Source organism: Colias croceus, chromosome 19, assembly GCF_905220415.1.
Source record: "Colias croceus chromosome 19, ilColCroc2.1".
Lineage (NCBI taxonomy): Eukaryota > Metazoa > Arthropoda > Insecta > Lepidoptera > Pieridae > Colias > Colias croceus.
Genome location: NC_059555.1, coordinates 5267717 through 5281480, shown reverse-complemented (window position 1 = coordinate 5281480; position 13764 = coordinate 5267717). Strand labels below are relative to the sequence as shown.

The 13764-nt window shown below is 36.2% G+C and overlaps 1 protein-coding gene across 4 annotated transcripts in view; it reads right to left on the bottom strand.

Annotated features, from left to right (window-relative positions):
- Window positions 1-13764, bottom strand: part of LOC123700479 (calcium release-activated calcium channel protein 1-like) — a 40786-nt gene that overhangs the window by 10405 nt on the left and 16617 nt on the right. For 3 of the 4 annotated variants that reach the window (XM_045647704.1, XM_045647707.1, XM_045647705.1), the window contains one exon: window positions 6428-6666. In XM_045647704.1, coding sequence (XP_045503660.1) covers window positions 6428-6666 — 239 coding nt within the window. Of the gene's footprint in view, window positions 1-6427; window positions 6667-8765; window positions 9049-13764 lie in introns of those variants that run through there. The other variant, XM_045647706.1, reaches the window with a different exon arrangement.

Sequence of the window (13764 nt, the reverse complement as noted above, 5' to 3'; positions counted from 1 at the left end):
CTTCTGTGGAACATCGGATACAATCACGTGCTACGAGGAGGGCTCCCGCAGGGAGTCAGCACTATCTGCTACGCCGATGACACCCTAGTGGTGTCCACGGGCCGGGATTTCAGGGAGGCGCGAGTTCGAGCCACGGCTGGAGTGGCACAGGTGGTCGCTCGAATCAAAACCCTCGGGCTCAAAGTAGCTCTCGAAAAATCTGAGGCTATATGCTTTCACGGGCACCGGAGGGCCCCACCACCGGGGGAAGAGATCGTCGTGAGCGGGGTGCCCATCCGAATTGGGCCCAGACTGAAATACCTCGGTCTGGTGCTCGATCCGCGGTGGACATTCCAGAGTCATTTTTCGGCACTGACCACCAAGCTCAGCACGACGGCAGCGGCTCTCTGCCGCATTATGCCGAATATTGGTGGGCCGAGCTGGGGCTGTCGCCGACTTTTCGCGGGTGTAGTGCGATCACAGGCACTGTACGGGTGTCCGATATGGGCAGATAAGCTACTGACACGCAATACAGTCGTACTACGGCGGTCGCAACGAGTGGTGGCCATAAGAGTGGCTAGGGCGTATCGCACCGTCTCCTATGATGCGGTCTGCGTCATTGCCGGAACTGCACCTTGGCACCTTGAAGCCGCTGCCCTCTCACAAGTTTACTGGCGCAGATCGGAGGCAAGAGCGAACGACGAGGGCCTCTCCTCCGAAACGCTCCAAAAATGGAAACGAGAAGCCCGCGACGCGGTGTTTCGCCGATGGCGTCGGGAATTAGACTCGTCTTGCGTGGGAGCTTGGACGTTGAACGCTATCAGCCCGGTACTCAGGGAATGGGTGGACAGGCGGTGGGGTCCGCTCAGCTACCGATTGGTGCAGGTGTTGTCTGGCCACGGATGCTTCGGCAACTACCTGCACAGGATAGGCCGTGAGCCGGCTCCCGCCTGCCATCATTGTAGCAGCCTACAAGATTCGGCTTTACACACCCTTGCAGACTGTCCAGCTTGGACAGACGAACGTGGATCCCTCCAGAGCCTACTGGGAGCAGACTCCCAGCTGACTCTGCAGACTCTTGTAGAGACCATGGTCTCCTCTGACGGTGACCGCGCATGGAAGATCGTCGCCACTTTCTGTGCGACGGTAATGAAGAGAAAGGAGGACGCAGAGAGGGCCCGGGAAAACGACCCAGGAGCGGATCCTCTGCGACGACGCAGAGCCGGCAGGCGCAGGCGTCTATATGACCAGCGCCAGCCGTAAAACACCCTAGAGAAAAGGCCGGGGGGAGGTTTCCGTAGATACGCGCATACTACAGCTATGCTCACGGCAAGGAAACCGGATCCCCCCGTGACGTAAGGTGGATAGGTCCGGAATGGAACGGCGATATTGTCTAATATCGGCGCCCATTATACGCTCCCGGGCCTCGGAGGGTCGCCAAGACGCGGCAGACGCCACATAGACGGCGGGGGTATAAGGCCTGGCTGTTAACCCCCGTCGTTCAGGGTGATAGACGGCCACCGTTGGGTTTTAGTGGGTATGGCTTCGCAGCGAGTCCCACATACCCCCTTGGACAGTAAAACTGCCGAGGGGGATGCGTAAAAGCATTTCCCAACGTTAAAAAAAAAAAAAAAAAAAGGGTAGAAGACCTTCTTGATCAATTAGCGGGCCATAAGATGTTCATATCGCTGGACTTGGCTTCAGGGTACTATCAGATTCCCATCTCGGAGAAGTCTCAAGAGAAGACCGCGTTTGTCACGCCAGATGGACAATATGAATACACCAGAATGCCATTTGGCTTAGCAAACGCGCCTTCGGTTTTCCAAAGAGCCATGCATAAGATTCTTAATAAGGCACGTTTAAATTATGTAATTGTGTATATGGATGACGTTTTGATACCCGCGCGTTGCTTTGATGAAGCGCTGCAAAGACTAGAAGAAGTTTTGAATTTATTAAAAGAAGGAGGCTTAACACTGAAAATGCAAAAATGTAAATTTATGTTTGATAAATTAGACTTTTTAGGGTTTGAAATAAGTGGTAATGGTATCCAACCAGGCTCTGCAAAAACTGGAGCAGTCTCAAAATTTCCTACTCCCTTAAATCAGCATGACGTTAGACGATTTTTAGGACTTGCCAGCTTCTTTAGAAGATTTGTCAAGGATTTTGCTCTGATAGTAAAACCATTGACGGGTCTTCTAAAGAAAAATGCGCCTTGGAAATGGGGCGTAGAAGAAGCAACTGCATTTACAGAGATTAAAAAACGATTGACCAGCAGACCAATTCTCGCACTATACGACAAAAATTTAGAAACTCAGTTACACACGGATGCGTGTAGATTCGGCATCGCGGGTATTCTTCTTCAGAAAGACGAGAAAGGTTTATGGAGAGTTGTAGCATACTATAGTCGTCAAACCACGGTAGAAGAGCAGAAACTTCACTCGTTTGAGTTAGAAACTTTAGCTGTGATAGCATCATTAAACAAGTTTAGGATCTACTTGTTAGGTCTTCGGTTTAAAATACTTACAGATTGTAACTCATTACGCACCACACTTACAAAACGAGATGTGATCCCGAAAATTGCAAGATGGTGGGTGCAGTTACAAGAATATGACTGTGAAATTGAGTATCGACCAGGAGATAAGATGTCACATGTGGATGCCCTGAGTCGAGCTCCATCAGACTCAAAAGTAGACGATTTGCACGTTATTGATATACTTAGTGTTACTGCTGAAGATTGGATTACTACTGTTCAATCTTCAGATGACGATATAAGGCGTATTAAAGAAATATTAAGTGATCCAGAATCCCCCAACATAGTAAGTATATTTCAAAATTACAAATTAAAAAATGGACGTGTATACAGGGTCATAGCTGATGATAATATCAAATGGGTAGTGCCTAGAGGCGCACGCTGGCAAATTGTTAAAGCCAATCACGATGACGTAGGCCATTTTGGGTTAGAAAAGACTTTAGATCGTATTCGGGCATTATATTGGTTTCCTAAAATGAGAACCTTTGTCACCAAATATGTTTCAGCGTGTTTAGAATGTGCTCACCATAAGATGCCAGGTGGTGCTCGACAAGGTCACCTACATTCCATAGAAAAAGTAGAAATCCCCTTTCATACGGTCCACGTGGACCATGTTGGGCCTTTCATTAAGAGCAAGAAGGGGAACTCTTATATCTTAGTAATCATCGATGCCTTTACTAAATTTGTTTCTTTGACAGCCGTCAAAAGTACCAAAACGTCGGAAACTATAAAAGTAATAAAAAAAAATCTTATTGGGTATTTTGGTACTCCAACACGCCTCATCTCTGATAGAGGTAGCTGTTTTACCAGCAAGAAGTTTAAGAAATTTATACAGGCCTTAGGCATAAAGCATGTTATGAATGCAGTAGCCACGCCGCGAGCAAATGGTCAAGTAGAAAGGTCAAACCGAACTATATTGGCATCTTTGGGAACCATGAACCATGGCAAAGATCCTAGAACATGGGATGATAATCTATCGGATATACAGTTAGGCATTAATACGACAATACACGACGTCACAAAAAAAACTCCTAGTGAATTATTATTTGGGCGTAGGGTTACAAATCCTTCGCAAGGTATATTAAGTGAAGTAATTTCGGATGTAGGACATGGAATAGTAGACGGTAACATTGACGATATTAGATTAGATGCACGCTGCCTGATGCAACAGCAAGCGAAGGTCAGTGAAGAACGGTATAATAGAAAAAGAAAAGCGGCAAAAGTATATAAAGTAGGTGATCTAGTGCGAATTTTGAGAGCAGTTGCATCTGGTAGCGGGCAGTCTAAAAAGTTGGAACCCAAGCTACAGGGACCGTACCGCGTAATTAAAGTTTTACCAAGCGACCGTTATGTGGTAGAGGATACCCCTTTATCTCGAAAAGGAAGGCGGTACGAAGCTGTTGTGGCAGCCGACAAAATGCACCCTTGGTTAAATTTTAAATCGATGTCGGATAGCGATAATGACGGTGATGATAGTTGTTCTGATGCCATTGAGAATCAAAATAATTAAATTTTATATGACATTAGGTAGTTTAAAGTTCTTTATGTATGTTGTAATACACATCCTTCTTTAAAATGACGAGTCAAGTCTACGTGTTTGGTATGAACGAAGAATGATCGACGTTTATAACAAACACATGGAATTTGAAATAGCCTGCATATTGTGGGCATGCCGGGCACAATATGCCGCCCAACGAGAACCAAAATGCAGTATATGTGCGAACAGTGAGTACCGAGTGTTTTTTTATGATTATTATGGGCATGCCGGGCACAATGATGTGCCGCCTAAAACTAATAGCTTACATACTGTGGGCATGCCGGGCATGATGTGCCGCCCAAAGAGTAACAATATGCAGTCTATGTACAAGCAGTGAGTACTGAGTGATTTTTATTACTGTTGAGGGCATGCTGGGTACAATGATGTGCCGCCCAAAAGAAAGCAACAATTAGTATTGTACATTGTTATTTTTGTAATCTAATTTAAATGTATGAGATAGTATTATTTAATTTAAATATGACATTATGATTGTATTGCAATACCTGCATAAGGTCACTAATATGAAAAAAAATGTATTGGTAAGCAATAAATTATTTGAATTTGAATTAGTCCTAATCAAACGGATAGAGAAGTGAGTTTTTGTTATACAAATTTTTGTAGCGATTGCCGAAGTTGTTCCAATAGTGATATATATATATATTTTTTTAAATTTGTAAATCTTATCTGTAAAAGCTAATCATACCAATTCAAACTTCGGGAACTATTTGTAAATACATAATATTAATTATAAGGATTTGTTTCAATTTCATGTAAGCATGGTTATATTTTGTTTTCCATTTTCCATTTAACATTTTATTTTTGTTTAAATTAAATTCAAGCCAACGAAGGCACTCGTTGAAGATCGGATGGCCGAGCTGTTACAAATTTTAAAATCATACATAGTACATTTCCATAGACAAGGTTTTCCGTTATTTATAATCTACCGCCTGACAACTTAACCTCCCCTCCAGGCGGTTAGTTGTCAGGTTGTCAGTTGATTGCTCACATTTTTTGAAGAGACGATCAGCTAGCACTTGATCTTGAACAGCCGACCAGTGCGGTCAACAAGTGCCTTGCCGTGCCTCGTGCTTGCTTTAAGGTTATTTAAATCAATTATTTAAGATTGCGAATATTATAGTGAATAGCGAATGTAACAAGGAATAAAATATCAATTGTGACGAAGGCGTTTTTTTCCACAACCCAACAGTCTTTTGCTATGTTTTTGATTTTCTATTGATAGTAAAACATAAATAAATTTATTAAATAATTAATTAGGTACTTTAATTTCTAAAGCCATCATAGATCAGGGTTTCCCGATGATGCGCCGTAGATAAGTCTAATAAAAAGAAATAATATCCTGTGGTTTTTTACATCCATTCAAACAAAACAATTAACGGAAACGAAATTTTTATTTCACAAAACGATATTCAAGTCTCATTCAAAATTAAAAAAAATATATACTACTAGGCCTACTCTAGGCGTAATCATTTTTTCATAACTTTTAAGTTTTTGTTGTTATTTTTTACACAACTGTGAATTACATTACATCTTCTCCTAAAACGAAGTAAATTGTGAATTACAAAAAAAATATACCGGCCGAATTGATAACCTCCTCCTTTTTTTTGAAGTTGGTTAAAAAGGGCTTGTTCTTTATAAAAGTAACGTAGTTACCTAACTAATTATGTTCAACGTGGCTTGAATAATATTGAGTAATTTGGAATTGAATTTTTTATTGAGTGTTTATTGATGTTTACTATTGAATGAGAGCGAAGTGAATGAATCACACCTATTTTATTCATATTTTAGTATGTACACAGGAAATTGTCGCGGATCCGTAGATTGAGATGAAATACAATAAGATGTATGAATATAATAACATTTATATTTGTGTCACGTTTGTATAATATTATCTCGGATAATCTTAAACTTCTTGAATATAGGGATTTTGCGTCATAATGATTTATTATGGAATTGTTTATATGGAAGTAGAACCTTGATTTTTAGATGGCGATAAATACCTGTCACTTTGTGACTGTTTTTTATCAATATATTAACAAACATTTCATTACCTACATAAGTACGAGACAGTGTTTTATTTAACTAAAAATAAAGTTTGTTTTTATTTTTTATTTCTAGATAAAGATGTTGTTATAAAAATAGTACCTATCAGCTGATTACTATATAAAATATGTACAAGAAAAAATTGTGTTTAAAAGATACCTAAGTACTTAACTAGGTATTGAGTTTTCATTTACAAAAACATTCAGAAAAAGTTTCAAACAGACATACCTAGTTCCTTATTACTTATTAGTTACCTACCACAAACAATAGATCTAAATGTATGTCTGTGTTACCTACCTATTCCAAAATAAGGTACTCACTTAACCTGACTCCCGCTATCATAGCTCGGTGGTTTTCCAAAGCACGGGTACGTTTCACATAAACCCAAACTCTTTGGTCGATAGTCCTTCGTTCTATACGGTTTGTGGCGTTCGTAGAGGTGATCGCTGGTGTGAAACCTTTGCAGGCGCGCCTTGACTTTCCCGCAAGGTGGCGTCTGTGTGCACTGGTCTATTCGACTCGCCTCTTCTACTGTTGTGACGAAACTCGCTTCGGATATCTGAAAATTTATGAATAATATATAGGCAATAGGTAATCTACACTAATATTATAAAGAGGAAAACTTTGTTTGTTTGATTGTAATGAATAGGCTCATAAACTACTGGACCGATTCACCATTCGAAAGCTACATTATCCACGAGGAGTAGGTAATATAGGCTAAGTAATTAAGTATATTATCACGCTACTTAAGACCAAAAGGAGCGCCGAGCGGAGCCACGCAGATAAAACGAGAAGGGAATGTGAAAATATGTAAAATTCTTCAACCCGTCTGTTTTCATTAATTTTCACCAATAGATATCGTGCTCGTGAAAGGTATTTTATATGAATTGTAATAATGTTTTTGTCGGAATTTTCTTCGATAAATCCCATATAAACCAAAGGAAATCCGTCATAATCCTGCAAAGTTTTTTTAAATCAACACCTGTAATCGCTTAATTTAAGGAAGCAATAAGTAATAATTCAATTCGCAAGTCACAGCCTTTAATGTGGCCGATGTCATTGGCTCTAATCGCTGGTAAAGCGGCGTTCAGGACCTATTAGCCAAATAACTGTCTTCCATGCTCATCGTTCCGAGTCACAGCTCGTTGGCTTTTGAATGTTAATTTTACTTTGTCATCGCAATTGTGCGCCCTGAACGATTATTTAAGATTAATCATGGACCGATGGCGTGCTGTGAATTGTCATTCCAACGTTTGAGAATCAAAGTAGTTACGTTTGTGTTCAATCATTTTCATTTTTTTAACAAAGTGTTGTTTTTGTCACATACCTACAGTTTACTATCCAAAAAATTATAGATAAGTACCTACCTACCTACTTTTACTTACTGAACTATTTTATTTTTGAAAGAACATGAATGATAACTTTTTATTTATCTTTGCACTTAATAAATTAAAAGCAATCATTATTAGTTACCTAATATTATGTAAATTAATTTCCTTTCAGATGTACCTACCTAATTAAAAAGGAATCTTGTGAACGATTAGAGTGATTAAAAGGTGATACCTACTACTTAATTAAAAATCAATTAATTTTATCGACTACCGGATGGGTATTCCGAATTAAACTTTAATGAATAAATAAATATCAATGTGGCAGGTATATCAATTATTAATTAGGCAATTGGCTATATTATCAAATATAGTTTTATTAAATGAGGCGATCGACTGTAATAACATTAGCTTAAATAGTAACAGTACATAGGTATCTATTAAATTAAGATAAAACTTGATTACTATCTAATTGATAGATAGTTCAATCTAAAAACTTATTTTCTGGAAATCGCATATTGAAAATCGCACATTAGATGCATAGAGCGCAAAGTTTGTTATTAAAAATCGTATAGAGCAAACCATAAATTAAAAGTTGCATCCATAAAATATCATAGAAGCAATTAAAAGTTCTTTGTTCTCAATAACGTTTCAAAGAAGACCTTAGGTATTGATTTACTCAGCTATTCTCACGTTATATTAAATCTCTTTTGCAATGTCCGTACATCTTAATTCGAACTTGTCACATAGCAATTAGCGCCACTTCATAATCGTTGTCTATGGCATTCATTAAAAACTAAAAGACTATGTTGCGTTTACTTCATGTACCTTAAATTATACGTGTTCTCATCTAAGTGCACTAATTTTTCACAGAATACAATGAAAGATATGGAATCATAAAGACGTATAGTACATAGTAGGTATATCAATAATCAACTACATGGATAGAGTTAATTAAGTTATATGTAGATATCTAAGCGTGTATTAAATGCATCATGTAGGGTTTAATTATTTTGTAAGATAATTTTAATATACATATTAAAGGTTTTGTATCTTTCATGATTTCCTGTAAATTAATTCATGCTAGCAAAATTGGTATGTTCCAATCTTTATATTAGCTTGGAAAGTTGGAATAAGTACCTAATTAGAATAATTACTGAATATCTATTGAAGATTGAAAACTACTATATAATATGGTTTGATATCATTCGTTCATTAAATCTTTAGCTGGATAAAACTAATAAAAAATTAAACGAAATAATATTATCTAGGTAGGTAACTACCTAACTATAAGGTACTTAGATAATTGATAATTTGGCATTTTCATAACCTGTTTCATTTTATTTTTGAGATCCATTGTTTATATATAAAACCTTTTTATTTTTCATCAAAAACACTGTCACACAATAAAAACGAAAACAAAAAGCACGGACGTTCTAAATTTAAACACACGAATTTTGCCGCGGGCGGGAAAATTGGCATTTCGAGACTAGTTTCCGTGTTTCCACCACAAACGGAAAAAGAATACTAGTGAGACTCTCCACGTTTAATATGTATTTACCGCAACTTGTGATGATGACATCTACAAAACACATCGCAGAAAATCATATTGTGATTTGTGTACTCTGTTTATCTGTTTTTAATCTCTACACGTCTCTACAGAACTGTCTCAAGTTGGGAAGAAGTCAACAACTTTACACGTGCTATAAATTAGGTATTATTAAATATGTTTGATTACTAACAAATTTTTATATAATTACAAAAACGCATCGTAAACGCTACGTATTTTGAATACACAATATTATGTATTTTGGTCTCCCTTGACTTTTTGGTAGGTAGGTACGCTATAGAAAATTAATGTGCCGATGAAAAAAATTCGTTTATTTTATTTTATGTAGGCAGGTCTATTAATTAGTTCATCTCATGTCAACAATACATATTGTATTTTAACAATAAAACCGCAAATCACGAAAGAAAATACCACAAAATTGTAAAACTTATTAGTTATTATTACCTATACCTACCTACCTTCGTATGTTGGGACAATAATATTAAGTTTTATTGCTTTATTATTATGAACTTCGAAGGAAACACACGTAGAAAACTATAAAAAGTACATAGATATACTTATTATTCAATTCAAAAATACATATAAGCAAAATACTTATACAGGGTGTGTCGTAATGAATGCATAACCTAGCTGGAGATAGAGGACGTCGCGTCGCGTCGTGGCGATTCCAGAAAACTCATGTTGTTTATATTAAAAACCCCTCAGGTTTCGAGATATTCGACATTATTCGAAAATTTCTTTAAAATTAGGTACACCCTTTAATGGCAAATACAAGCAGCTTGAAGCAATAATTTATTACAAAATGTAGAGTTCTTGTAAGGGCTCATGGTGGCCGCCTTGAAGAACTTGTATAAAATTTTATTCATACAATTTGTTCAATATCGGTAAGCGGATAGTTTAAAATGATATTTTTCTATGCCCATGATACCAGGAGAAATCAGCCCAACCTGTGTCCCATTATTAAGTATACAACTTTCTAAATGACTTCATATTTCATAATGCTCTTTATCGTTAAATCGGACATTTTTCAACAGGTAAACCATTATTTAACTTACTTTCATGCCTCCTCCACACTACTCGCGAAGTTCCTCGGCGAAGTACTCGGCCGAAGTTGACTGAAGTCCGCGGTGCTACACTACACACTCGTTCAACTTCGCGAGGAGCGCATACGATCATATTTAGAACGAACTTCAGGTAACTTCGTGCCCTTTGACTCGGGCGCAAAAACCGACAACAAACGGAAGTCGGGCGAGGCGAGGTAAAGTTGGACGAAGTAAGCCGAAGTGCCTCTCTACACTATTCTATTCGTCTAACCTTGTTCAACTTCGCGAGTAGTGTGGAGGAGGCATTAGAGTTTACCACATTCTATATCTTTGGGAATTCACTGGGATATGATTAGAATTTTAAACATTTTAACTATCCATAATAAAAATCCCTTTTCCAACATACAAGGAAATTAAACTACAATACAAAACGTGCCTTTATTACATAGTACGTACTATACCTACTATGGAATTTATAATTCTGAATAATTTATAACTTAACTATATTACTTGGAAGTTGGATTTATATAATAAACTAGCGGTCCGCCCCGGCTTCGCCCGTGGTACATTTTTACGTTTTCTCTCCATAAGAACCATCCTCGTACTTAACAAAAAACAAAACGTTCAGTTGTTCTCGAGTTATGCGCTTACCAACACATTTTGCGATTCATTTTTATATTATAGAAGATAGAAGATCTTTGTACAAAAATATAATATTTTATGTTATTGTACCTACTTGGCTATAACATGTAGGATGTCTTTGATGGATAAATAATTAAGAAAATAATAAATATAAAACTATTTAACGCGGTTATATTTTACCTAATTATTAATTAAATTCGAGAATTTAAAAGAAAACAACAATATTAAATTACAACATATTAAAATTGCAATAACAATTACGAATATTTTACCTGATAAAGCCCTTGCTTTATCTATACTTGAATTAACTTTAATTCAAGTATCATTAAATTATTTTCCGGACATTTTACTTACGGGAAAAATATTTGAGGAAACTCTACACGTGGTCATTAACGACACGACTGGTATGTTTATGAAATTATCAATAATAATCGATAATTTTAGAATTATAATAAACCGTAAGTAAGTACTTAGTTTGCGTTAAATCTGTCAAAATTATAATAAATAGTAGGTAGTAATAATAATAATTACTTATATGAATTTCATAGAATATGTTTAGTTTTTTTTTATTAGCTAATGAATACATGTTACCAATATGTTACCATCAAAAACAAAACTGGTGGAAAATATTTTGTATTGATATAATTAGATGTAGATATCTAACAGCTCGTGACATATAAACATAGATTACATTTTGTTTATCTTCGTGCAAATAATACATTAGTACGGGAGCTAGCAACGTTTAAAAAAAAGTCATGTTAGTATAGTTGGGTTTTTGATATACTGTTTCTCTTGCTATTTCGGTTAGAGTCCGGGCTGTCTGGCTGGCCGCAGTGGTTGCGTTTATTAGTGCGCATCTTATCTGCACAGGAAAATATCCTTAATTTAAAGTCATTTTTTAACGCGTAATTTTTAATCTTTTGCCTTTAGATAGATCCATCAGACATAATTTTAATTGCAAGACGTTTTTTTCGTTGTAAAATAGGTGCCATACGCAATTTTTATTTCAAAATAACTAAAATGTCATCGAAATAAGTGAAATTACATCAACATGAGTCCGCTTAAAAGGTAAGTAATAACTTTATTATTTATATTATATTATCCTTTTTTAATACTTATATTGAATATTTAGTAAACTAATATTTTTAATAGATGGTTTCATATTTATTACACTTTTGGGTATAAATATGAATTTGATGATATTTGTATTTTCTAGTGTTTGATTTTACGCGAGTATTATACATTTTGAAATTAAAGACTTGGGAAAATAATACAATGAATAAATCGCGTTTAAAATCCGTTAAAAAGTCTTTAATTTCTTGATGATATTTGGTTTTTATCAAGTTTACATTAACGTCCTATTTGAGGTTCGTTGGGAAAAACGAGGCGATATGGTAGATTGTTGCAAAAAAACTGTAAATAGTAAAATGAATATTATATATAGTATAAGTAACACAGTGATTACTTATCCTTCACTGGGACTCATGTTGATGTAATTTCACTTATTTCGATGATATTTTAATTATTTTGAAATAAAAATTGCGTCTGGCACCTATTTAACAACGAAAAAAACGTCTTGCAATAAAAAAAGTATGTCTAATGGATCTATCTAAAGGCAAACGATTAAAAATTACGCGTTAAAAAATGACTTTAAATTAAGGATATTTTCCTGTGCAGATAAGATGCGCACTAATAAACGCAACCACTGCGGCCAGCCAGACAGCCCGGACTGTAACCGAAATAGCAAGAGGAACAGCATATCAAAGAACCAACTATACTAAAATGCTCACTTGTCAACGTTGCTACCTCCTAGAATACATGTTTACAAAAGAATATACAAAACAATTTCGGAGAATTTTGTTTTACGATAGCAACTTAAACAAATAATTTAAATGCGTCTTACCTTGGTCTTACCAATAAGTTCTTATCAAAAGGTTTTTCAAAACATTAATCAATTTTTCAAATAGCACTACTTTATTCACACTTGAAATGTAACTGCCTGTTATGTTCGAGATTAGTATTCAACTATGGCTAGTTTGTTTAATAAAAACTCACTGACCTACATATCTTCTCTATATGTATTTACTACTAGGGCTGCTAGACAATGAAAGCGCCCTATTTAGTTTGTTTTCAAGTTTATATTTACTTCCTTTACCTAGGTATAGAATACCTACTGAATAATATTATGTTACTTATTAACGTAAGTTTTGAACCTTTGCATAAAAGGTGAAATGAAATCTACTTATAATTGTACTGCTACTTGTAGTTTTTCATTTTTGTAACTTTTAAAATATATAGAGGAAACATGATTTTGTCCCTTTGTCTTGTGATGACGGCAGGGAAGAATGGCTAGTTATAATAATATTAGGAAAAAACAAAATCACTTTACTAGGAAGTCATCAATTACCCACAGGAAAATCAACGATTAGTTACGGGTTGCTGTTGTTGTTTTAAACACTAGTACTTCTGTACTTACTACCTACTTACTATAATTATTCTGTACAAGGGTTTCTCCAGAGCATTAATTTACGAATTAGAACTTAATGTTTTACACAATATACAACCCATCAATATTTACCTATTATTGTTAACTTCGGAAACATTCATTCATAAAATATTAAACAAGCAAATCACCATTTTTTTTGATTTTGTACTTTTAATAATAAAATTACTTAATACAAAATTATATTTTTTTTAATTAAATAGCTTGTAAGCCCAAAAAGAACAGGAGTATGTACGTAGTAGGTACTCGCTCAACGCTAAATAAATAAATAAATAAATAAATAAACGCTCTACGTAGTACGTAGTACTAGCTCAATGGAATAATATGTAACTATGTAGAAATGTAGAATGTAGATATTTTATTTGGTATATTATCGCCTAGTCTATTCATCACATCATCATCACTGTCAGCCTACACTCGTCCACTGCTGGACATAGGCCTCAGTCATGGCACGCCACTGAGCCCGGTCGTTTGCTCGTTGTCGCCAGTTTTGACCAGCAACCCTGCGGATGTCGTCACACCACCGTGTAGCAGGGCGTCCTACGCTACGTTTACCGAGCCGCGGTCTCCA